At 46.3% G+C, this 24,794-nt stretch overlaps 1 protein-coding gene and 1 long non-coding RNA gene across 3 annotated transcripts in view; one reads left to right on the forward strand and one right to left on the reverse strand.

Moving 5' to 3' along the window:
- On the forward strand, window positions 1-12,269 carry LOC129345580 (uncharacterized). Its single transcript, XR_008598571.1, has 3 exons — window positions 1-144; window positions 364-489; window positions 11,957-12,269. It is a non-coding gene; the product is annotated as an uncharacterized LOC129345580 (long non-coding RNA).
- ICE2 (interactor of little elongation complex ELL subunit 2) overlaps window positions 11,014-24,794 on the reverse strand; it is a 24,066-nt gene continuing 10,285 nt past the window's right edge. The window contains exons 9-15 of one of the 2 annotated variants that reach the window (XM_055002789.1): window positions 22,693-23,590; window positions 22,255-22,418; window positions 18,351-18,480; window positions 16,098-16,182; window positions 15,174-15,224; window positions 13,065-13,320; window positions 11,014-11,499 (exon numbers count right to left, since the gene is read on the reverse strand). In XM_055002789.1, coding sequence (XP_054858764.1) covers window positions 11,284-11,499; window positions 13,065-13,320; window positions 15,174-15,224; window positions 16,098-16,182; window positions 18,351-18,480; window positions 22,255-22,418; window positions 22,693-23,590 — 1,800 coding nt within the window. In that variant the 3' untranslated portion in view covers window positions 11,014-11,283. The remainder of the gene's footprint in view (window positions 11,500-13,064; window positions 13,321-15,173; window positions 15,225-16,097; window positions 16,183-18,350; window positions 18,481-22,254; window positions 22,419-22,692; window positions 23,591-24,794) is intronic. The other variant, XM_055002790.1, reaches the window with a different exon arrangement.

A 24,794-nucleotide genomic window follows, 5' to 3' on the forward strand; every position in this document is an offset into this window, starting at 1 on the left:
ACAGACATTTGCACTGGAATGCGGACGGTTCCGATCTCCTGATACGTTCCAAAAGCAAGCAAAAACAGTCCAAATCATTTTCTAGTCATCTGGGGCTCGTTCCATCAGTCACCTTCAGTTATTTTTGGATCCAGAACCCTTAAGGTAACTTAACTGCTTTTTTGTAAATTTTAAGGAGATATAAATGGAGGGAGAACCAGTTATGCCACTTTCAGCCGCTTGGACAAAGGGCCAGATAAAGCGAAATTTTGTTGTTGTTAATGTGACTCCCATATTTTAACTCAACCTTTAAAAGGACCTGACGGTTCCATTTGGTGTTGAGCGATATATTCAATGAACAACTGATTTTTATATTTTCTACAGGGGACTGCCCTTCTCCTTTCTTCCAAGAAAACCAAAGACTCAAATCCTGAAGCTCGCACTCATGACCCACCAGTTAAGCACCATGCTTGTATCCAGACGTTACAAACCAACCACAGTTTCTTCATGGTAAGCATGAACCTCGGTTATCCTTGAGGCCTCATTCTTGTTCTTCTTGTGCATGGGGGGAGGGGGGTCAAAGCTTGAAAACGCAGGCAATCTACCCTTGAATTTATTGTGACATTTCAATGACCTGGTCCTTTCATGCGCGTGAAGGTGGATTTGCAAGGCAGGGTTTCATTGCAGTCTGTGGGCAAGTGGCACCAGAATTCAGACGTCAAAGCAAATGGACTGGACAACAACAACAACAACAACAACGTGCTTATATACCTCTCTTCTAGATGGACAGTGCCCCATTCAGATCGATGAACAGAGTCAATGATGTTATTGCCCCCACAATACAGCTGGGGAGCTGGAGCTCAGAGGAGTGTCTCACTCAAGGCCACCTGCTAAGTTCACAGCAGTAGTGGGATGCAAACTAGCAAAGTGCTGGTTCACAACCTGATCACTTAACCACTATGCTACAGCAGCTCTCTTTCACTATGACTCAATTGCCAGTTTGTTTGTGATGCCTGAACAGAACCCAAGGCAATAAAATTCAGGTGGAAAAGGCAAACGGGGTCATGAAAGGGAACATTCCCTAAGAACCCTCCACAGCAGCCCATTAGCCGCGGATTGTACTTTTCAAAGCTGCTAAAATCTCAATGACTTCAGTGGGATTTAAGAGGTCTCACTGTGAGCAGATTTGCTGTCCATTCCTTTATTTTTAGAATATTACACAAAGTAATGATTTTTGAGCTATTCTGGCTGCTGCACACTCCTGAGCCATTAGTGGAGTCTTTGTACTGTCAGTAAGCAATACAAAAGGGCAAAACCCCAATTTTTTTGTTCCAGGAAGCCAGTTTTAGAACTCAGAAGTATACGTAAAGGAGAAAGATGCCTCCGTTTTCCATTCTGCATAATTAATTTGGCTTTCATATTTAAGTTTCCAAGAAATTTGATTCCCCTTCCCTCTGGAGGGGCAGAAAAGAACAAAGAAAGGTCTACCAGAACGGTGTAATAGAGGGAGAATCCACTGTGAAAAAAGGATGGGAGGAGGGAGTTTTTCAGATCACAGAATCTCCATCTATCCCTGACTGCAGAAGACCTGTGGCTCCTCTGCTTTCTGAGACTCCTTCACCATACACTACAGGTAAAGCCCCACTTGTGACCAAAGTACGTGTTATGTGGCTGGGGGGGGGGGGCGGAGAGACACTGGAGTAGGCAGGGGGTGGTACTTCTTCCTCACACTATTCCCCCAATCAAAATTGCCTCCCCTCCAGCATAGTTTTGCAAACTGAAACTGGATTCCACATGCTGTTGCAGCCATTTTTTTTTAAAAAAGCTGAAATTAAATGGCTATTAATACGGGGGATGGGATGGTTTTGACCAACAGACCTGTGTGGAATTTCTTGCATGGCCACAATCCAATTCAGCGCCCCCCACCCCCCACCCCGTTATAATGTCCCTTGCAAAGGCTCAGAGAGACTCGTGATTTCTGCCATGTCAAGCTTGACCCAAAGATACCCATCTACCACCAATACCGCCCAAGCAACAAACCAGCTGGAGATTAAATGATCACTCCAGACAGTAAGTGCTACTATAAATCCTGCTCAAGTACATATTTATTTTAACCTTAAAACTGGCTCAGCTCCTTTTCAAACGCACTTGGAATGTCGTTGTTTACCAGAACGTAAGAGGATTTTGCTCTGCAAGGCACGGCAGATATATCTCTAAACTACAGACTTACGATGGTTTAATAGCCAGTTCCTTCTCCCTAGGAACTGTAAGGGTCTCTACCGAAGAGTCAGCATCTTCATCAAACTACAATTCCCAGGATTTCAGGACAATTAAAGCGGCATAAAAGTGATATAAGCTTACAATGTAGTCAAAATGTCCTGTGGAATTTCTCCCACCTAAAATCTGGCACAAAGCCATCGCTTTACTAGAGAGGTTCACAAAGTCTGCCATGATGCATGCCGATGCTTACGTTCTAAACTTTGGACCACCAGATCTGTTATAAATTGCCAGTATATTGCTGCTGCCATAATTTCATCATCTTGGGGTTGGCATTTTGATGACTCAGTGGGCTGCATCATGTGACCCAAGATCTGCACCCCTGTGCAGACTTCTCTGTGATGCTCTAAAAGCTCTTAGCTCTGAAGCTTCATTAGCACCCCTAGAGAGGCTGCTGCCTCCAGTGCCGTCGGTCCAAGCCTTATTGCATGGAAGTTTTCCCTCTCACCCACCCACACGGGCGATTGTGTAAGTCTGCGCAATGAACTGTTGCATTATTTATTTATAGTCTGCCTTTTTCACAGAGACTCAAGGCACAAGTCAATGCGATCAATAGGATGGGGCATCTAACAAGCAACGTAATCAGACTACAGAAATTGGAAAGAAAGCAAAAAGTGTTAGACGTGGTTTTGTTAAACAATGCAGAAATGGTAGTAGACAAACATGAGAGGCGCAGGATAATACATATAGCAAACAGTTAATGCAAACGACGCACAGTAATCTAGTTCACTGTTTCATTCTTTGTAATGTGACCTTGCAGCCTGTTCACATAGTGATTTGGTAAAAAGTAGGTCCGCATATCAACATACAGCAATTGATTTCTCTGTAATTGATTCCTGGATGCTGAACAGGATGAACAAAACCCATCAGAAAGTACTGTGTTTGAGAGTCTCTCTGTATGAGACACCTCAGTGCGCATTCGTCAAGTGTAGGGATACGCAATCTTAGCCAGGAAGTGAAGTTTAAAAAGACAGAGTTGGCGGACATCGCTCCTTGGAGGATTTGTTAATTTTATCTTTGCCTCAATTTCGCCTCTCCAATCTAAAACTGTGTGGGATCACAGACAGAGTGCAGTGAGGAACAGAAACAGGCTGGAGCTGCCTTCCAGAGCCGGGCTTGGACCTGGAGAGGTTGTAATGGGCTGAAGTTTCCCTTTTGGCATTTCATAGCCCCTTCACACAGCTATGAAGGGGCTATGAAAGCCTTTGCCCTGCCTCCGGTTCTGTCTTTTTAAACTACCCTTCCTGGCTACCATTGCATCTCGCGACACATGTTGTTCACATGTCAGATGTCTCATGAAGACAAGACTCTGAGAGGCAGGATGAAATCAAAGCTTTTGAGTTGCACCTTTTCCATTTTTCAGCGTTCTGCAGTGATTCTGCCACTAGGTGATCTTGGGCCAGTCAGTCCGTCAGCCTAATCTGCCTCACAGGGTTGTTGTGATGTTGGGAAGGGAGTGCCATGTATGCCACTCTGGGCTTTTTAGAAGAAGGGTAGGGAAAAAAACTGATTAGACAGACCAGGTCTTAGCACGCAGTCTTTGCTGACCCCTTTACTGGTTCAGTAAAAAGAGCCCCGTGGCGCAGAATGGTAAGCGGCAGTACTGCAGCCCAAGCTCTGCTCACACGACCTGAGTTCGATCCCGGTGGAAGCTGGGTTCAGGCAGCCAGCTCAAGGTTGACTCAGAGCCAAGCTACAAGTGACGCCTGACACTGGTTGGACACTTGCCAGCTTCCCTCAAGTTTTGATGGGAAATGTAGGCATACTGGTCTTGCAGCTGTAATGGAGAGCCAAGCTGTAAAACCAGGACGCCTACATTTCCCATCAAAACTTGAGGGAAGCTGACAAGTGTCCAACCTGTGTCAGGCGTCACTTGTAGCTTGGCTCTCAGCCTTCCATCCTTCCGAGGTCGGTAAAATGAGCACCCAGTTTCCTGGGGGTAAAGGGTAGATGACTGGGGAAGGCAATGGCAAACCACCCCGTAAAGTCTGCCAAGAAAACGTCCTGAAGAGACATCCCCCCATCGGTCAGTAATGACTTGGTGCTTGCACAGGGGACTACCTTTACCTTTTTACCTTACTGGTTTAGCACTGGCACATAGTTTTGGATATGGTCAGACAAGGGAAAGGCTCTTCTGACATGCCACGAGAATGAGGAAATGGCTTGTTGTGATACCTCAACTACACAACTTGTGGAAGTAGCTCTGTAGGCAGCTCGCTTTGTTTTTACAGAGGAGGAGTGGCTCAGTCACTGCCAAAGCAAGTTTTCCCACCCCGCCTGCCAGGAGAAATATCGGAGTTGGCCAAGGGGGAAGGCCAGAGGGAACCATCTGCTTTGGCCAGCTTGACCCCCCCCCGCCCCATCCGTGGGGTCTTGTGTCAACAAAAGGAAAGTGCTCAGCTCCCGTCCCCCCTCCTCTCAAGGCTTGGTGGTAACGGTGGTTTCAGAAAGGGGGTTAAAGCCCCTTCCCTGCTCTGTCTTTGTCCACGCCCTCTTGAAATTTAGCTTTTCGGGATACTGGGAAGATCTGGTCCCAGATTTCTCAGTATCTCACTGAATGCAAGTGGAAAGTGAAGCACTTTGACATGTGGGATCTTCCCCTCTCTCTGATACAGGCAAGCAGGCTCGCTGCTCTCTACGTGCTTCTGCATCTCCATCTTTGCTCTACTTGTCTATTTGTCCTTAAAGCAAAATATTACAATAACCACCTAAGAGTCCAGTGCTGTCTTCTCAGCGGGAAACCAAGCCTGGAAAAGGAGTCCCTGGACCATCCTATCGCTTGGGAAAGTCCTCTCCCTGCCCCCCCCTGCCCCCTCCATCTCCTGCAAACAAAGGGTTCCGTTGTTGCATTTCAAACATTATCCAACACTGGCATTGTGCAGGCAAGACTCTGCACGTGCTGGCAAGGAAGGCGGTCCCAGCATTTGCCCAAAGTAGGAGAGCAAACAGACCTTCTGTGAAGAGCTGGATGCATGTCTAGGCAGGGCCCCGTCTAACTGGACGCGTCTTCAGCAGCTGGTTCTCAGCCCATCAACTTGCTGCTGGAGTGTGAATCTTTAACCGCACCTTATCCCGTGGGTGGTTTTAAAGAAAACCCACTAGCGGTATGGATTCACAACAAGCAGTGCTTTTGCGTCCACAGCACCACCACCACCACTTGCGCAGTCAGGGGGAGAACAGTGCGATGCGTTCTGTCCTTCCAGAAAAGAATGGGACCCACAGGAAAACCTGATGCATGAAATACCCGGGTAAGAGTCTAGTTGCCAATAGTAACAGTAATAATTCATAGAACGTTATAGAGTATCCAAAGCCCTTCACATAATTAACTTCATAATAATAATAATAATTAGTGTAGGCCATTATTTGTTTACTGAAACAAATATAATTTGGAATAGAGCTGAAAGTTGGCAGGCATATAAAAAGGCACCCTAAACTAACAAAGAGCAAACACTGTAAACTGGAAAATGTATAACCCGACACCATTAGAAGAACACAGCAGTGCAACAAGCCAGCATCGAGGACGCACTCTACAACGAAGCTGCGTTCCTTGAGGGCCAGTGGCAAAGGGTGCCAAAGGGCACTCTTCTGTTGGGAAGGAGTTCCAAGATGGGCCCTGAAGTTCTCCCAGTATTACAGCTGATCTCCAGCCGACAGAGATCAGTTCCTTCGGAGAAAACAGATCAAGATGGGTAGCCATGTTTGTCTGTAGCAGTAGAAAAGAGCAAGAGTCCAGTAGCACCTTAAGGCTGACACACTTAGTGGTGGGGTATGACATTTCGTGAGCCACAGCTCACTTCTTCAGATATCTGAAGAAGATATCTGTGGGGCATTGCCCCACAGTGAAGCTGGCAACCCCAACTCTTAGATAACAGCACGGGACCATCGAAACTGCAAGCTCATTGCATCATAATCACACGATGGGTAGGAGTTACAGCCTCTCCAGTTGAGGTCAAGAAGACCACGCCAGAAAACACCATCAGAGCACGAAGCACTGGGCGGTAGTGAACAGATCTTCACCGCTGCATCTTGGCTGGCTGAGCTCAGTTTGATGGTGGTGGAGAGTGCCGTCAAGGCACAGCTGATTTATGGCAACCCCGCCCCCTACACACACACACTGGGGTTTTCACAGCAAGAGACTAACAGAGGCGACTTGCTATTGCCTGCCTAGTCTTCACTGGAGGCCTCCCATCAGGGTGAGCTGTTTAAATCGCAGCAATAATACTTAGCATTTCTACAAGCTTTTAGAGGGTTCAAAGCCCGTCTTTACAAGCCTTATCTCAATAAACTTTGTAAGGCAGATCAGGGTTATTATCCCTATATTGTTTTCTTTGGGGGGGGGGAGGGATAATGAAAAGTCATTGAAGGACACGTGGCTTACCGACAGCCACCTCTTGGGTTCATGGGAGGTGTTGGCTTATTTGGGTTACTTGCCCCCTCTCTGTAAAAATAGTGGCTTACTGCAAAAACGAAACCCTAAAATTAATTCTAAAAGCCACTGAAAACAATAATATTAGGGCGGGAGCAATAAAATGGTAGTAGACTTGAAGCAACACAGCAAAATGCCACAGGAACGAAAGACACAGGGAGCAGAAATGGTTCAAACCACAAGACAGCGGGTCGAACACATGAACCAGGCAGCTTCCTGGTCCATCCACAGGGCAGCACGTTCGCTATCATGTTGCTTCTTGCAACTAAAACAGGGTGAAATCTGTCCGGGGCCTTTTAATATCCAAAGTCCACATGAGCTCTGCTGCCCCTGAAACCAGCGGAACCACGTTTCCATGCCCGCCTCTGGGCACCAGAATTCCAGCCTCACTGAAGCTTAGTCCCAGTTGATGTAGTCTGGCACGTCTGATTTCTTAGCACCAATTCCCGTTCGCAGAATGATTTCCCCAACTCTATTTGCCTGCCACGGAGACATGTTGTTTTCTATGTCAGGTTAAATCTTAACCTCCTCCCCAACGTTTTATTACCGACACCAGATATACTTTATTCTACTGGTTGTATATTTGAGGTTGCTAGACTGCTGGTTTTCATATAAATGTTTATTTATTTTATTTATTTTTAATTAATTTTATTGTAAAGTGACTCAAGAATCAGGTTTGGCTGAGAGGGCAGGATACCAACACTTTAAAAGCAATCAACACTTTAAAAGCAATTATTTACTTGGGAGAATGTCCCCAAAGCAAGTGCTAAGGGATGGATGGTTCTTGCTGCTACCAAGCATATAATATGCTCCACAAACACAGCCATAAAGACTTCTGTTGCTGCCGTGATGCTATTTCCCAATCAATTACAAGATGTGATTGGCCCTGAGAAGCCAATCTGAGTGAGAAAGGCTCCAGCCAGACCCTTTCCAAGCCAACCAAGCATGAGGAGGCGGCGAAGAGGAGGCTGCCCAGAGACAGAACAACACCCTGTCTTTCTACAGGCAGTTGGAACCCTGTATTGATTCCCAGCGTAACCCTTAAAGAAAAAAAAAACCTGGATTCGAGCCACCAGCCTACAAAGTAGGAAAGAACCTTTTGCATAGGCCAGGGTCAGATAAAGATCGCTCTGTTTCTAGACAGCAAGAAATTTATTGGCCCTGGGAGTTTTCTTCCTTATGGGATGAAGCAAAGAAGGCGGAACCACATGAACACAAAAGCACCACCCAGAATGGAAACCCCAGCCACCCTCTTCCTCCTCTTCTAAGATGGAAACTTGTGTCATCGCATCAGAAGAAACACAGTAGGACAACATAAATATCAATTATTAGGTTTATAGAGGGGGGGGAGGAAGGAGGGGGATTCAGAGAGTTGTCATTTTCTCTACTGATCAAAAGTGGAGAGAAAATTTTCTCCACGATGACACCAGAACTTGAGGGCAATGAAGCTGGTGGACAGTAGATTCAGGACAGAGAGAAGACAGTCTTCTTTCCTTTCACTATTCACGATTACCTTGTGGAACTCCTTGCCAAAGGATGCAAGGGATGGCTGCTGGCTGAGATGATTTTAAAAAAGACAACTTTGTGGAGCATATCTCTGAATGACAAGAGATTGGGGGAGGGGGGGGCAAAAGGGGCAGGTTTGGGGCACTAGTCTTCTGTTTGTGGGTTGTCTGGAGGCTACTGTGGCCCCTCTTCTGAGCTCTGCAATGGCAGCGTGGTCAAGCCTCAAGAAACGATCGTCCGTGCTGTTGCTGCTCAAACCTTGAACCAGCGTAGTCCCATACTATTGCCTTCCAACATCAACAGACAAAGCAGCTCTGCTGGAGACAACAAAGTCACAACTGGACGGGAAAAGCTGCCCAAGAAGCATGCTTGAGCAAAAAACACGGCTTCTCCACGGATCCGGGCAAGATTTCTGTTGATTCTTGGCCTTGCAGTTAAAAGGCCACATGTCTGAAGGCTACAAAGTTTGTGGATACGTTCCCACAGCGATTATGCAAGCAGTTTTCTCAATACAGAGGCACCAAATCTGTGCCTGATAACAAGATCCGTGGTGCCAGTGTGTCAAGGTGATTTGTATTTATGAAGTCAGCCCCGGCTGGAGCGCTGGGTACTTTACTACACTGTGAGCTACTCCAACAACTTCTGGACTGACACACACATGTTTAAATAAAAATAAATGCAGGGAGAGAGAATACTGATCTCATATGCAAGCTTATCAGGAATGGCCATGGCACAGTCAGAAGGCGAAAATCTATTTTCATTTAAATTTGTATCCCCCTACTACACTGCCATTCACTTACCCCTTAGTGGTTTGACAATATTTACGAGGTGTTAAAAACAAAACTCCAAGCTGCTCCCCCACCCCCGAAAACACCACTACAAAATATGGCGCTATCTGAAAGTCCCTAAATAGATGGTCTGGTAGAAGAGCTACATCTAGTCAGCAGACAATTTCTATGGAGCAAATCAGCTAACCTCAGCCTCGCAAGACAGCTCAAGAAAATGGGTGCCACCACTGAACGTGTCCTGTTCCTTACAGCAACCAAAGCTCTCCTATCAGTAAGCAGAACCAAAAACTTACACCTGACCTTGAAAGGTGGGGGGAGTCAGCAATGCACAGCAAATCTTTAGGTTTCTTTCTGTCTACGCAGTCTCTAATTTCGGTTAAATTATGAAGTCAGAAACTGAAAGGTAAAATTTACAGACAACACAGAGAAAACTGCTTAATTGTGAGGGTTAGGGTTTTTTTCTTTCCTCCAAGTGAGCTAAAAAGTATGCTTCATTATCCCCACCCTCTGTTATCTAGCCCATGACTCACGGCTAAACAATCTCTCTTGGGGGAGGTCAAGTAGTGGATGTGTGGTTTTGAAAGGGGGATCTACTATTTAGCCACAGCGTTAAACAAACTTTGCTCCAGTCATTATGCTACGCAGGCAGCTCCAAGAAACAGAGGAAAGGCTGTCTGCTATGGTAACAGGATGCAAACAAAGACTGTTAATGAATGAAGTGGTGTCGGCATGTTGCATACGTTTCCCGTTTCACAAAGTGGTACCTCCAAGTACCGACTCCCGCTGGTACCAGCACTGCAAACGCAGCATTGCTTTGAAACTGCCCCCTTTTTAACTGTAGGATTTGCTGAGCCAAGTACAAATATTAAATAATGATTTCTAGTTAAAATTGTGGTATTGAAGCGACAAGTAGGCAGGGCTAGTCCATGACATGTGGGTACTTGAAAGGGAAAGTTTGAATGACACCCTAATACATAAGCAAACACAACATACCAACTCGTTCTTCTGCAGCCGATTCAGTGAGACCCTCGAGAGAATTTCTGTGGCAGAGTCAGATATGTCGCCTACCTTGCAGCCTTGAACAATGCACAGATGTCACCACTGTGGCCTTACAAAAAGGCCTTTGGCTGAACAGGAAAAGCCAGTCAGGCACCGCAAGACCCAAATGATGATATGGTGCTTCTTATTAAAACAGGGTTATTTGTACCATGTGCACAATAGAAAACAAAAGCAAAATCTCATTCAAACAGAAATGGCACGTTCAGTATCTCTTGGAAAGTGCGGTCTGGAATATTTTGTCATTAAATCTAACAGTGCCCTGACCTGGATAGCTTGGGTGAGCCTGATCTCACCAGATCTCAGAAGATAAGCAGGGTCAGCCTTGGTTAGTAATTGGATGGGAGAGCACAAGGTTGCAGAGGCAGGCAATAGCAAACCACCTGTTAAGTCTCTTGCCATGAAAACCCCTCCAGGGGTCGCCATAAGCCAGCTATGACTTAATGGCAATCTCCACCATATCTAACAATAGACTCTCTGACTGTTTTCGTTACCAATGCAGTCTGTGTCTTCATGGAGGCAAGGGGAGGCTCCCTGATATGCAAAAATATGACTGTGCAAACTAATTCAAAAAGAAAAAAACCTAAGCAACCTTCCCCTGAAAATGGTGGACTGGAAATGTTCTGGAGGGGCAAAATATTGACAGCAGCCAAGTATCAGGTAAAGGAGGAAAAATGGGAAGGGAGCTGAGGGAATACTGGAAGGGGAGATTTGGGGTGGGTGATTTCCAGTATGCCTCTTCCTCTCCTCTCTACAGGTCCCCAAGTTGCACACGACGGGGCTCATTCTGTAAAGCTTCATGCCAAATTCTGCTTCCCGACGCCGTCTTGTGCAGTCTGCAAATGAACTGGGCTGTGCTGCTCAACCAAAGCACAGCACCACTCAACTGCAAGCACGGCTGCTTTACAGGCCGGCCATTCTGAATTTTGACTGCTGCCTGGAAAAGCAAGCAAGACTGAGGCAAAAACTTAGGCACTTAGAAAGCGTGCCCACATTTTATTTGTTACATCTTGGCTTAGAAAACAACAACAGTTTTCTTCAAGCGTGAGCTTGTCACGAGCGAGCAGAACCTCTAACCTGATTCCTCTCTTAATTACAGAAGGCTTGCAGCATGTAGAGACGTTGCCCACATGCAGTCCTGTCCTGCGGCTCTGTCTCCCCACCAAGGACTTCTCCTCCAATGTATCAGTATCTCCATTCGTTAATAAGTTACGCCCCACCCCAACCTTCATTTGTGTTCTCATTGCACAACTAAGCAGTGTCCTCTTTGCTCCTGTTTGTTTGTTTCCAGAATTTCCAGTGTGGCCCTCTGTTTGCCTGTCTGTAGACATTTCTCATCATGGTCTTGTTTTGTGCAGCACCGGGTCTCTTTCTAAAAGGATTAGTTGGCAGGCAGTTGCTGTTTGTTTCCATGGAAACTTGTTTTCTGTGGTTAGGTGTGTCTGGGTGTGCATTCGTCCCACTCATCTAGAAGTGAAGAGAACAGGAAAGAGAAGAAAAAAAAAGAGGAAACTATTTCATATCTGAACAAAAGCTCTCAAGTTTTTGGCTGACTGCCCTAACATAGGCAACATCTGCACAAAAATTCCTCCTTCCTGTCCAGAAACGGCAGAAGCCTGAGCAAATTTTGTTGCATGAAACGCTGCTTGAAGCTTCCTTTAAAGAATCTCCATTCATGGTTGAACTCACGGTTGAAGCAGAGTAGATGCCAGATCCGTGCTCATCTCTTATAAGTGATTTTTAAACCTCAACCAGAGAGGGAAGGAGCATTTGTCGCTCCAGCTCAAGGGCAGGCAGGCTGGGCCACGGGCAAGGGCGACAAAGGCGAGGGTGGGACAGTGGTCACAGTTGCCCCACTGCCCCCAGATCTGCAACCTGAGGTCACCACCTATTTATTTATACCTACTCTTGCCTCATTACACAGGTGGCCCAGCATCTTGCAAACCACTGGTGGAAACAGAATTCTAGGCTAAACCGACCTTGGTCTGACCAAGCAAAGCCATTTTTATACTCTTATGTTTGCGAAGCTCAAGTTGTGTGTGCTACAACGCTGCAAGAATTCATTAATTACATTCGTGCAAAATGTTCTTTTCTCATATCCCACGTTAAGAGGGATATGTATGTATGTATAGCACACATAGCATACATTTAGATTTATAGCTATAGGTTTACGCTTTGCTTTGTTAACTTTCCTTTCTCATTGAGTATATAAAAATATTATAGCTTAGCAAGCTTCATATATTTGTTTGATTGCTTTTTCCTGTATTAACTGTTTTGTCCTCTACATACGGCTTGTACCGCTGTCATTGGTCCTTGTGCTGTGGAGAACCTCTTGCAATTTGTCCTGGAATTCTAGAAAGCCAGCAGAGAAAGCAATGAACTAAGGGGGGGCGGCGGGGGGGGGGGGGGTTCGCACACACACGCACGCACGCACTCTCTCTGGATGCGGTGGAACGGTTTGGCTCTGTTTACCAAAAAAGAAAGAAGGAACAAAACCACCCACATAAAATTATATGTTTGTATCTGGGACATCAAAATAATGTTTTCCTAAATTACGAGTAATCAAACAGCTCCAGCCAAGGAAGAACATATGGATCGTGTTTTTCAAATGGAGTCAGTTCTTTTTTTTGTGTCAGCTTCCGACAACACTTAAACCGCTTGGCTTTATTTCATATCTGAGAGACAGCGTTGCATAGAGTGTTGGACCAGGATTTGAGAGGCCCAGGTTTGAATCCGCGCTCTGTCAAGGAACCTTGCTGGGTGACCTTGGGCCAGTCATACCACCTCAGCCTGACCTACTTCACAGGGTTGTCGTGAGGATAAAATAGAGAAGAGAACGATGTGAGCCAGTTTGGGTCCCCATGGGGAGAGAGGCAGGTATAGATAAGAGTAAACAGAAGTATCTAATCTGCTGCTGCTTACGCCAGATGAAAAACAAAAGAAGGCCATCCCCACCCCCCGAAGCTGTAGCCCTCAGGCCTGAAGACATGCAGGCTGTGTGTCTGTTTTACCCTGCTTTTGATATTTCTCACCTTCTGGTCCTTTTTGGTGTCCGACGGTGGTGGGAAAGTGCAAGGGACGCGTCCTTGAGCATAGTGATAAGGTAAAGGGATATTGGGATCCAGAGGGACCCACGGAACCGAGAGGGTGGAAGGTATGGCGGGCAGGTCGCTGTGAGCTGCGTGCAGGTTGTACGTCCCTCTGGCCCCTTTCCCGAGACAGCTCTTGTGGACTGTAACGGACGAGTCACCTGCTGCATGAGCCAAGAGGTAGGAGCCCTCCTGCAAGCTAAAGCAGAAAGGGTGCGACAAAGATGGAAATGCTCCGGTGAGCTGGGCTCTGAAGCACACAAGCAACGCAGAGTAAAGTGACAGAGACACTGGGAGAAGACCCCGTGCCCCCAGGAGCCAAAATTCACCTCCTGTCTGATGGGAAGGGATGCAGTTTGCCCCCATCAACCCCTTTTCGTCAACAGGAGGAGCTAAAAGCCTTGGCCTGGTTGGCAAGCAGCTCTGGAGAAGGAATGGAGAAGTCGTGACACCCACAGAACTGGTAATGTAGCAACAGCAAAGCACCCTCAGGCGCTTGTGTCACACCCACTGGGGTCCAGGCACTTCCCCAGTCACCCTCTCATTCTATGCTACTTTACCTGATCTGACTAGCGCGAGACTAGCTGACTCCCAGGGCCACTTCACACATGATGTTTTCTCTGTACAGGTGTGTGTGTGTGTGGGGGGGGGGGATTACGTACTAGTCGGAGGACCAAATTGCAGATTTCGCATAAGATCTTTAGGCTGTTCCTGGATGCTTTAGGCTGTTTCTGCATTGGGCAGGGGGCTGGACTAGATGGTTTGTAAGGCCCCTTCCAACTCTAGGATTCTATGATCTGGGGCTGGATCAACCACCATGCAGAAGGCATTTCTTTTTTCTGTGCCGTTTCCCCTCATCTAAACGTCTAAACAGGTTCTTTTTCCTCCATCCAGCCAGGGTAGCATCAGCTTTGGAGGGTGGGGGTGGAAAAAGTCAAAAGTCCCTTGCCTGTGTGCCACTGCTTAATTCGGAACTGGAGCCTTTCCTAGATGAAGTAACAATAAAAACACCCAGAGATGCAGGCTGGGGTGTCTAACATGTTGTTCGATCCTTGTGTGTCTATTTTGACATGTGCGTGAAAGATGCTGTCCCACAGCAGCTGTGAAGGATGGCAAGAAGAAGAAAAGCACGAAAGCTCCCTCCCCACGGGGCCACTCAACCAGCCTGTGAACTTACTGTGCTGAATGCAAACACAAGCCACTTTTTCCTACTTCCTTACGGTATTTATACCCCCACTCTTTTACTGAAGTTCCCGGGGCAACTTGCAAAAATGTCAATGTCAAAGTAAGCAAACACCAACACATCACAAAACATCTGGCGGCAGCTCAGTCGATAGGAGCCACAAGCCCAGACACAAATCAGCAATAAAAGTCAGCCTGTAAAGCCATCAGAGCAGCTATAAAACCATACAAAGGACAACAAAAGTAGCAGGACCCCCACACCCCGCCCCCAAAACCATAGCCCAGCGCCACAATCCACAAAAGCTGGCTTCTGTTGTCTCCCTCTCCCTCAAAGGTGCTCCAGAAAAAAAACAGCTTCAATACTCCCCTAAAGACCAACAATAAGTGGCTGACCTTGCTTCCTCAAGCTGGGAGTTTCAAAGCCTGGGGGGCCAGCGCTGAGAAAGCTCTCTCTCTCTCTCGGTAGTGCCTACCAACCTTGCTTTGCACAAGGCAGGCTTGTGGTGGGCAACTCTAAAATATCAGGAATTACAGGCAGTCCCTCAGAGGCTCTGGTCCAAGGCATTAAGAACTTTAAATCAGATGCGGGAACAAAATGGAATACTGCGGAAGTCACAGACGACGACTTCTCCCGAACTCAGCTCCTGGCCCCCTCGATGGACCTAGCTCCTGCTAGCCATGCGTTTGTCTGTTGTCGCTGGCTCCTATCCTACAGCTCTCCTCTTCCTCTCGAGGCCTAAATTACGCACCCAGAGCTCTAAATCTGCAAGCACTTTAGTGGCATTCGCGAATCATACGGAAATGGGAACATTCAGAATATTACGTTAGAATCTATATTACGGGATAAAGATATAGACCAAAAGTACATACCCTGCCACTTTCTTCAAGATATGTTGAAGAATATTCAAAGAATTTGCTGGCCTGCAGATTGACAGAAGATTAGTATTTACTATGTGGGAAGAATGGTTGACACAGAAGCATTTAAATCATTTTTCCCCCCACCGAGAATCAAGGCATGCTACACCCTGAAACTTAGGGTAATGTAATCACTTGACACAAAGCAGTTTACGGTACTGTCGTTTTATGTAAAGCAGTGCTGACATGCCAAAGAGCTTAGAACTGTTTTACCGGAGGGCGTACCTGGCCAGATCCCTGCCCTCCATTCCCCCCCACCCTTATTTGAAGGCCACATGTAAACCGCACTGCTCCATGCATGCACCACATATCACCAGGCAAGCAAGGAATGTGGCATCTAGCAGAGAGAGTGGCAGCTGTCACTTATAATAAGAGGCAGGTTCCTAGCCTTCATGGTTGTTGACAGACTCTTGGAACTGTGCGTGCAAAGACATTTCAAAAACTAAAAAGCGTTAACTTTGCTAAGGATTCCAGTGATCGATGACATGTGAATTGAACGCGTACCTGTGATGTAAATGTGTGGGGCCCGATGTCAACTGGAGGCCCCTGCCCCCAACAACAAGAAAAAAAACAGGGCCTCAGGATACCAAATGCATCGTCCAAACTGTCCCCATTATTATTCTGTTTACCAATCACCCTCGTGCCAGTCAACCAGCACTAAAGCAACAACTCTGTATGGTCCGGTAGTGTGAACAGAGGGACAATGAGACTGTCCCACAAACCGCATTTAGAATAAAAGCCATAGTGTGTGTTCACTGTGGCTGGGTTGTTTAAACCTCTGTGAATGACAGGCACCGGCTCGTTGAGACATGCCGTTTCCGACACTGCTATGAACTTGTATCTAACAAAGCTGGGTTACAAAACTGAAAGCTCACTCACTTAAATGTGCCAAATCTTCTTTTCAAATGTTCTGCGGACAACTCTTCAACCAAAAAGAGTTTGGAAGTAAGGGCGTCAATATGACCTGCAGGTGGGGTAAATGGGTGGTGGTAAAGAAACACACAGGTGTGCACACACTGGAAGAATTTCACTGCCTAATAAAAACAAGGAAGCCCACAACAAAGATGGAGCAAATTTTCAGGCAACAATAGATCCCGCTATTTAGATTAAGGGAAAAATGATGAGATAACTCAAACTACAGAATAACAACAAACGAGAAGCAGAGAAAGCATAGTCAACTGTAAAGCCCTTGGAACAGAGACCACTGGGTGCGATGCTGCCGACATGATGCACTTTTACATTTCTATGTTTTCAGCAAGACGGATTAAGAGCATGCTCGGATCTCCTGCACTGAAATCTATGAGATGCAAAAAAAAGGTTTCATCTAGGGCTGAATCATGATATTTCTATGTTCTGTAATTTCATAAGCACACCAGTGATTTCAAACAAACCTGTAGTTGTAATAAGCATGTTCAACATGGAGAGTCCGAGCAGTTTTAATCAACCGTTTCAGGAAGAAAGCTCTTTGTTTCCTTAATTTCGGTGTTGTGGCGAAGGCTAGGCTGACTCTAGCGGTGAGTACCCTTAACCTGCTAAACCATTTAGTATTTAAAACCCAAATCTAATAGCGCGGGGGGCGGGGTGGGGGGGTATGACATAGTCATTCTGAGCAACGGATTCCATGACAGATACAGGCAAGCCTGAAAAAACCAGAGTGTGCCCCAGCTGAAAGCCTCTGAACTCTAGGTTCACAGAGAAAGGGCCTTGTGGAGCTTCCAAATGCTGCTTTTGCTCAAACTTTGGTTGCCCTCCGAAAGCTGGCAGGTTGATGGGATTGAAAAGGACACTTCCTGCTGGATCAGACCGAGGGTCTGTTCAGGCCACCGTCCTGCTTCTGAGACTTCAGGAGTCACCACCACATAGTCACGTCCGGAAGCCAGATTTTGTTTCCATTTCTTATCTCCCCCTAACCACAGCAATCTTGCAAGTCTCAATGCTTGTTTTTGTCACTGACCTTTGGGCCGCCTTGGATCTCTTTCACTCGCTTGGTATGTACGCAGAGATGGAGCGATTCAGAGAAATTCAAAGACAAGGGTACTGGACCCAATGAGATGTCTAACGCTCAGCGATGGATTAATCCAGCCTTAGAGTTGCGCTGGGCTTTGTTTGTAATTCCACTCGGCCTTCCGATGGGGCACACCTTCCAAACAATGCTGCAATGGGCTGCGCTAGTAACAAGCTCCAAAGTTAGGTAATCTTTCGATAAACACTCAAGAAAGTGCTTATGGAAATCCAAACAAAGGCCAGAGAACAGCCACACTCCTTGGGTGGACGTAAGCCTCATCAAAAGGCAGCCAGGCAGGAAATGGAAGGGAGTCGGTTGGATGCTGTTCCACTAGTGGTGGCACTACAGATACGCTGCAGGTAAGTCCTTGCCAAGCCTGCACTGCTGGAGTGGGTCTGGGGAACTAATGTCTTCTTCTTTTTTTAAACTGGAACCATTTGAATGGACCCATTCTTACTAATAATAATATTCCACGTTTGCATAATGTTTCCAAGTGCTCAAAGCACTTCACATTCATTACCTTCTTGTAAACCTCACAACAGCCCTGTGAGGTAGATATTATTACTCCCCCCCCCATCTGCAGATTGGGGGGGGGGGTATAAGGGGATGTGTCTTGCGTTAGGCTGCATAATGAGAGCACAGCAGAAGTGCCATTTCAGTCGAAGACTTGATCTTTTGCTCTGCCTCTTAATTGTCACGCTCCACTGGCTGCGAGTCACACGGTGGGGGCAGGGCATGTCCTGCCTTTTCCACTTTCGTGGAAAGGCTGCCACTGCCCCTTCTTTTTCTCCAAAGGCCAAAGGTGCAGCCACTGAAAAGGCCCTACTGCACAGTGGGTGAGGGGACACCAAGAAGGGCCTGAGAGGAAGATCTTGCCACCGTGAGTGCCACACATTTCAGTGGCAATTCCGTTCCACTGTTAGTTTTCTTTGAGAACCTTCCCTTACAACGGAAAGACAACGTCATACCTTGGAGCAACTCTCCTGGATGTACTCAGGGCCTCACTGCAAAACTATTCCAAGGAACGGTAGGCCACAGTAGTCCGCTACATGAAGAAGTCTACACTTGTAAAAATATTTACTATCAATCAAGTTAACAGTTACAAACTGTAAGTAAATGGAACTTACCGACCACAAACGAACAGTTGGAATGCAGTAAGTTCTCGGTCCACAGCCGGCATATTTCACTTTCTGTTAACACTTCTGCTCCGTAGAAGGCTTGATATTCCAGCTTTGGCAATACGTATACTGGGAAATGCTACAAAGCAAGCCAGTGGAATTAAATGAGGACTTTTTCACCTGGTTAAAATACTACTGGGCTGTGTATTTGTGAGGAACCCCAAACCTAAGCCCAACTCTCTGCCAGTTCCTGGCTTCGGCTGGCCCTGGTTCCTGGCTTGAGCTTTGATACACGGAGCGCACAGGGTGCCAGCTGGTATTCTATGTAGAGAGTCAGTTTGGAAAATGGGAAGCTAAAATTCTGATTTCATGGGGAAAGGGGGAGGCTGAGATTGGCCACCCCCAGCAGCCAAATCTGGGGAACTGAGCAGAGTGTGGAATATCCATTGTGAGTGCCTGAATCTCCTTTCATCGACAAACACACGCTGGTTCCATGCAGAGCCTAAGCCTGCTTCCATGGTGGCCCTGATTGGGCAGAATAGCGGGATACAGATGTTGTAAATAAGTAAACATTATAAAGAAACAGTCCTAGCCAGACTGGGTGCCAACTATTCAAACTTTAATGACGAACGCTCTACTGCTCACTCTTAAAACATGCTAAATGTTTGGATCAAGTGGAACCAACCACAAATGTTTGCATTTTCAATTGCTTAGACCTCTAAGGAGAAGAACAGCTACTTTTAGTTCTGCTGGATGAAATGTTCTGTGGAACCTTGAAGGCTTGCACACTTGTGCTTCAGTAAAATGTAGGTCCTACAGTGAGAAATTTACACTGACTTCAGGTTGCAATTGAATCTCAAATATTTTTGTTTGTGCTAAATTATATATGATTAGTACAGATCCAGAGCACTGAATTCACAGTGATAAAACTAGTAATGGATCACTGCTGCAGATAGCAATCGCTAAGGCTTATGAATCACAACATCAGACTTTTATATTTGCACCTCTGTCTGAGAATGTATGAGGCGTTCTGACTCTCTAGCTCGGCAATGCTGCCACCTGTAGGAATTCAGGAAAAGAGGAGAGGGATATATCCTGATTCCAAAACAAATGTTCAGTGATTAAACCAAGAGTCTTCAAACATTGTGCTAATGTTAACAATGAATTGCCTCAATTTCCCAGAGAGTTATCAGAGCATTTTCCAAACAGACTTGGCCACAAATCTTGGACTTCAAGACCTGACTCTTAAACGGAATCCGAGAGCCAGTTTGGTGTGGTGGTTAGGAGTGGCAGGACTCTAATTCGGAGAGCCGGGTTTGATTCCCCACTCCTCCACTTGAAGCCAGCTGGGTGACCTTGTGCTAGTCACAGCTCTCTGGAGCTCTCTCAGCCCCACCCACCTCACAGGGTGTTTTGTTGTAGGGATAATAATGACATACTTTGTAAACTGCTCTGAGAGGGTGTTAAGTCATCCTGAAGGGTGGTATATAAATCAAATGTTATTATTATTATTATTGTAGGGCTCATCTCTCGTGACTGCAGATAAATTACTAAAAATGGCAAATAACGTTGTCAAGTTGCAAAACCTTGTTTCTTTTAACCCTGACTCAGTCTCCTGTGGAAGTTCTCTGAATGGTTCAGATGGTGTGCTTTTTAAATTAAAAAAAAGTGTCTTTGGAAATGAGAAATCATGCACAAAGGAGGGGAGACAGAACAGCTCCACAGCAGAAGGTTGGAGATTCACTCCCTGGATCACAGGGAGGTGCAGAAGATCAGAGCAAACTTCATCAGGTGAGAGAGACCAGCAGTCCGACTCAGTTCAGAAACAGAAAGACCTACGAAGAGGGTATCGTTTTATGGCGGATGCTCATGTTTCGGTAGAACTAAACCTGTCCCCTGTATGAAGACACAATAACAAGGACAAGTTTTCCTATTGGCACCCCTCCTTGGCCAACCGTCTGTTTAAGCACACATCTCGTTCCCAGAGGCCAGACACTGGTAATAAAGCTGCAGCGTTCTCCTCACCTGCCACCATTTAAATTATATAGTGGCTAGTAACCAGGAAAGCAAAGTGAAGATATGTTCTAAAGCACACGTAAACTGAGCCTGCACTCTCAAGCGCACTGCACCGAGCGGGGCTTACTTTTCTGAGTGAACTTCCTATGACGGAGCTATGCATCTTTCCCAACCTATTTTGTAGGCTGCATTTTAACTGTTTTATACTGAAAACTAGTTTACCTGTATCTATTTGTTTATTAAAGGCCAGACACTGGCCTTTAATAAACACATATTAACAACATTCAGGGAGGAGGGCCAAATAAGAGTTAGTGGGGGAACACTAAACAAAATGAAAAAGTCTTCACCCACTGGCAGAAGACAATGATAGAGGCAGAAAAAGCAATCTCCCTGGGAAGGGAGTTCCAAAGTTTTCGTGCCATGAATGAGAAGGCTCTTATCCTGGGCTTTTTTTCTGGGAAAAGAGGTGGTGGAACTCAGTGGGTTCCCCTTGGAGAAAATGGTCACATGGCTGGTGGCCCCGCCCCCTGATCTCCAGACAGAGGGGAGCTTAGATTGCCCTCCGCGCTGCGGAGGGCAATCTAAACTCCCCTCTGTCTGGAGATCGGGGTGGGGCCATCAGCCATGTGACCATTTTCAAGAGGTTCCGGAACTCCGTAACACCGCGTTCCAGCTGAAAAAAAGCCCCGCTCTTACCTGTTTGCTTTTATAATAATCTATATTTGCAGGAGTCTCTCTCTCCGGTCAGCTTGAAGCTATTGCACAATTCTTGAGATAATGACTGTTTTTGTTCTGAGCTCAGGATTTAAAAGAGAGGAATCAACAGGCCTTAATTATCCAGGGAGTTCCCTCATCAGTTTATTTAACTGGCACGGCAATGACAGAAACCGCAATCGCCAGGCTTGCGTCACGAAAGGCCACTCTGGGCATTCCATTATGATGGCATTGTTTGGATGGGTACATGGGGCTGGGCTGCACAAGCAAAGCAGGCCAGGGGCTCAGACAGAGCTGTATTAAACTGCAGCTGAAAAGATACGAAACCACACCACATTAATTGAACAATAAATGGCTTCCGCAGTTACGCAAGTGTTTCTTCATTTCCTTCCTCTGTCAAACGACAGGACTATTTTAAATGTATGGAACCTGGGAACCCATTCCCGGCTTCCGCAGAATAGATGGAAGAAGAAAGTGCAGATAACCGTAGCTACTGATTTAACCGTTCCTACTGCAAAGTGTGAAGTGGCCTCTTGCCAGCACGCATGTCAGCAACTGGTAGCACTGGGCCAAACCCGGCCGTATCAGTCGCCAAAGCACAGCTAAGAAAATTCGGGCTCGAGCTATGCTTAATGGCCGAGATTCCTTCACCTGTGTATAGCGAAGATGCTAAATGTGTTTTAACGTATCTTTATGTGCTTCTGACATCATCATTTTGTCATTTGTTGTTCTTTGTTCATGTTGTTCTTGTGTGTTTTATCTACTCAATTGTGATGGCCTAAACATTTTTTTTTAACTTCTTAAGTTGCCAAGGCAGAGGCAAGAGACCGTCACTGTGGGATCATCCGCTACATTTGGGGAAGGATTTGGGGCTTTAGCCCTCTGCTTAGTACAGCCTTCTCAAAGTGGCTTTCTGGCTGAATCAGCTTAGGATGATAGGCACAGCTCATGACTCTACCTAGCACGATCTGTACCGTCAGCTCAGAATGGCAGTGACTCTTAGGGGGCTCAGGCAGAGTCGCCTGCTACCTGAATATTTTTAAAGCCGGAGATGCCAGAGATTGAACCTGGCCCTTTCTGCAGCCAAAAGCAGATGCTCTATCACCCAGCCATGGCCCTTCCATTCAAAGAGAAAACAATGTGCTCCTTGGGAAAGACAGCCACGCTAAACACAAACACTTACCCTCCTGGTTTTAATTTTCTTCTTGCGTGGCCTTATCTCCACCTTCTGTATAGAGCTGCGCACTAGAAGCAACAGGTTATCCAAGCTGAACAGTTTGTAGACAAGGTTTCCCTGCTCCGGAGCATCATATTCTAAAGGGTTTTCGACAGCGTCCCAAAGTGACCCTGTCCGAGAGAATGAGAGAGAGAGAAGGGAAAAGGCAGGTGAGTTTTCTGTCACTGCACCATTTCAACGGATTTATTCTGTCCCCACCCCCGCCAACATTTGACAATGTTGTTTGAATAACTGATAGGTTGGATTCAACCCCAGGGAAGAAACTATTGATCAGGTTTGTCTAGGATGGGCTACAGGGAGCTAAGACAGAGACAGCATCTTGCTCTGTTATGTTCCAATGAGCTATTCGCCCTGTAAAAACAATAGCAACAACAAGAAGCTCACCTTTTTGAGATCCCTGAAAGTGTGATAACCAGCTTGATTTAGGTAAGGTACCCGTGTCTGCAGTGGTGCTCTGTCCAGATGTCAGAGCAGAAGCTATCGATTCTTTCAACAACAGAGGAGTCTGGCTTGGGGCAGGATTCGAGCAGTTTGCAGTGCTCACATCTGCCTGTCCCGGACAGTTGGAAGAGAGTGGTTTGAGGAGTTTAGTTTGCATTTTCAAGATCTGCTGGACAGGATCGAATCCTTCAGACAACTTTTGACACGATTTTTGGGAAGTGTTTGTTTCTGGGTCTGGAACCTCTGGAGGATCAGCCACTGCTCCTGACAGGTCTTGCGTAGGGCAGGGAAGTTCAGGACTGTCTGCTACAGAGCTTCTGGGTTTAGTGTTATTAGTATTTTTGCATTCTGTGTCGATTACCAACGGTTCTTCATCAGTGTCACTTTGATAGGATGAAAGGCTTGGCTTATTGTCATTTTTATCTTCTTTGACAGCAGCTGCGCCTCCCTTACCACTCAGTCCAACTTCCATGGATTCAAAACTTTGACACGAAGAATCTCCTTTATAATCCAGCCCCAGGACACGACCAGTGGATGGAGTTCTATCTGAATTCTGCCCACCGCTGTGTGTTGAAGCCAGATGGTCACTGACTTGGTTTCTTCTTTCGCCTGTGCTGCTACTCACTTCTGCCAACAGTCGCTCCTCCATTTTCAAGAGCTCCTCCAACTGGATTTTAGATGGATTAGCTGGTTTTGCAGGAGCGCTCTGTTTTTCGGAAACTTTCAAAGACTTCGATGTTGAGCCAAATGTTTCAAATTCCGTGACGTCAGTGTCGAAATCTAGATCCATGGAGTCAAATACTTGCATCGGTCTACCTTGGCAAGTTTCAAGAGTGTCCAGCTAAGGGTTGGGGGGGGGGGGGAGGAAGAATCTGTGATGTGGCGAACCACTCATAAAATTGGAACAAAATGTTCTTAACATCCATCTACCAAGATTTTCTAACACAAGGGAAAAGTTCAAAAGGTGTGACTATTCTCAGAGTCAGTCAACGGTAGCGATGAACAGAATGGTTCAAGGGCAAAACGTGCATTTGCTCTAATGTTTCCACATATGTTGTTTTTACAGCATGGAAATGTGTTGATATGCAAGAGCTAGTGTGGTGCACTGGGCCGCGTGTTGTACTTGGACTAGGAAGATTTGGGTGCAAATCCTGGCTCAGTCACCTAGCAACCTTGGCCAGGCACACAGTCTCAGCTAAATCTACCTCACAGGGTTAGTGGCAGATAAAACTGGATTACCCATGCGTGCTGCTCCAAACACTTTGGAATGGGTGTGAAATACAGCAAATCCATTTTTTCCCAGTACTCCACAAAATTTCCATTTTGTGCTACTGGGAAAGTTGAAAAACAAAATCTGAGGTGGGTGGGTAGGGATGTCTTCCAGCGTTTCCCCCCCCCCCCTGGGCCTTCACATCTGTCATCTTGCATATACCACTTTAGGACCCTTCTGGATGGGGTAAAAATCAAATAATAGATGGGATTTTCCACCAAAGCAGCAGAAGCTGTTGTGCAACAGGGAGGTGTAGCCCAGGGAATGCAACTAGAAATTCTGAGAGGCTCAAGGGAACTGCCCAGGAATCAGATGCTATAGCACAGTGGTTAAGCAGCTGGGCTGTGATCACTCTGTTGGTTCTACTCCCACTCCTGCCATGAGTTCAGTAGGTAGCCTTGGGTCAGCCACTCCTCTCAGCCCCAGCTCCCCAGTTATATTGAGGGCATAATAACAACACTGACTACTCACTGCTCTGAGTAGATATTAATCTGTCTAGAAGAATGGCATATAAGTGCAGTTACTATTATAAGGGAGCTGCTATAGTACAGTGGTTAAGTGGTTGGGATGCGAATCAGCACTCTGCTGGTTCAAATGCCATGACTGCCATGAGCTCTGCAGGTGGCCTTAGGCAAGCCACACCTCTCAGCCCAGCTCCCCAGCTAGACTGCAGGCATAATAATAACACTGACTTTGCCCACTGCTCTGAGTGGGCAGTCATCTGTCTAGAAGAGTGGTATATAAGTGCAGTTATTATTATAAGGGAGCTGCTGTA

Source organism: Eublepharis macularius, chromosome 18 (genome assembly GCF_028583425.1).
Source record: "Eublepharis macularius isolate TG4126 chromosome 18, MPM_Emac_v1.0, whole genome shotgun sequence".
NCBI classification, from domain to species: domain Eukaryota; kingdom Metazoa; phylum Chordata; class Lepidosauria; order Squamata; family Eublepharidae; genus Eublepharis; species Eublepharis macularius.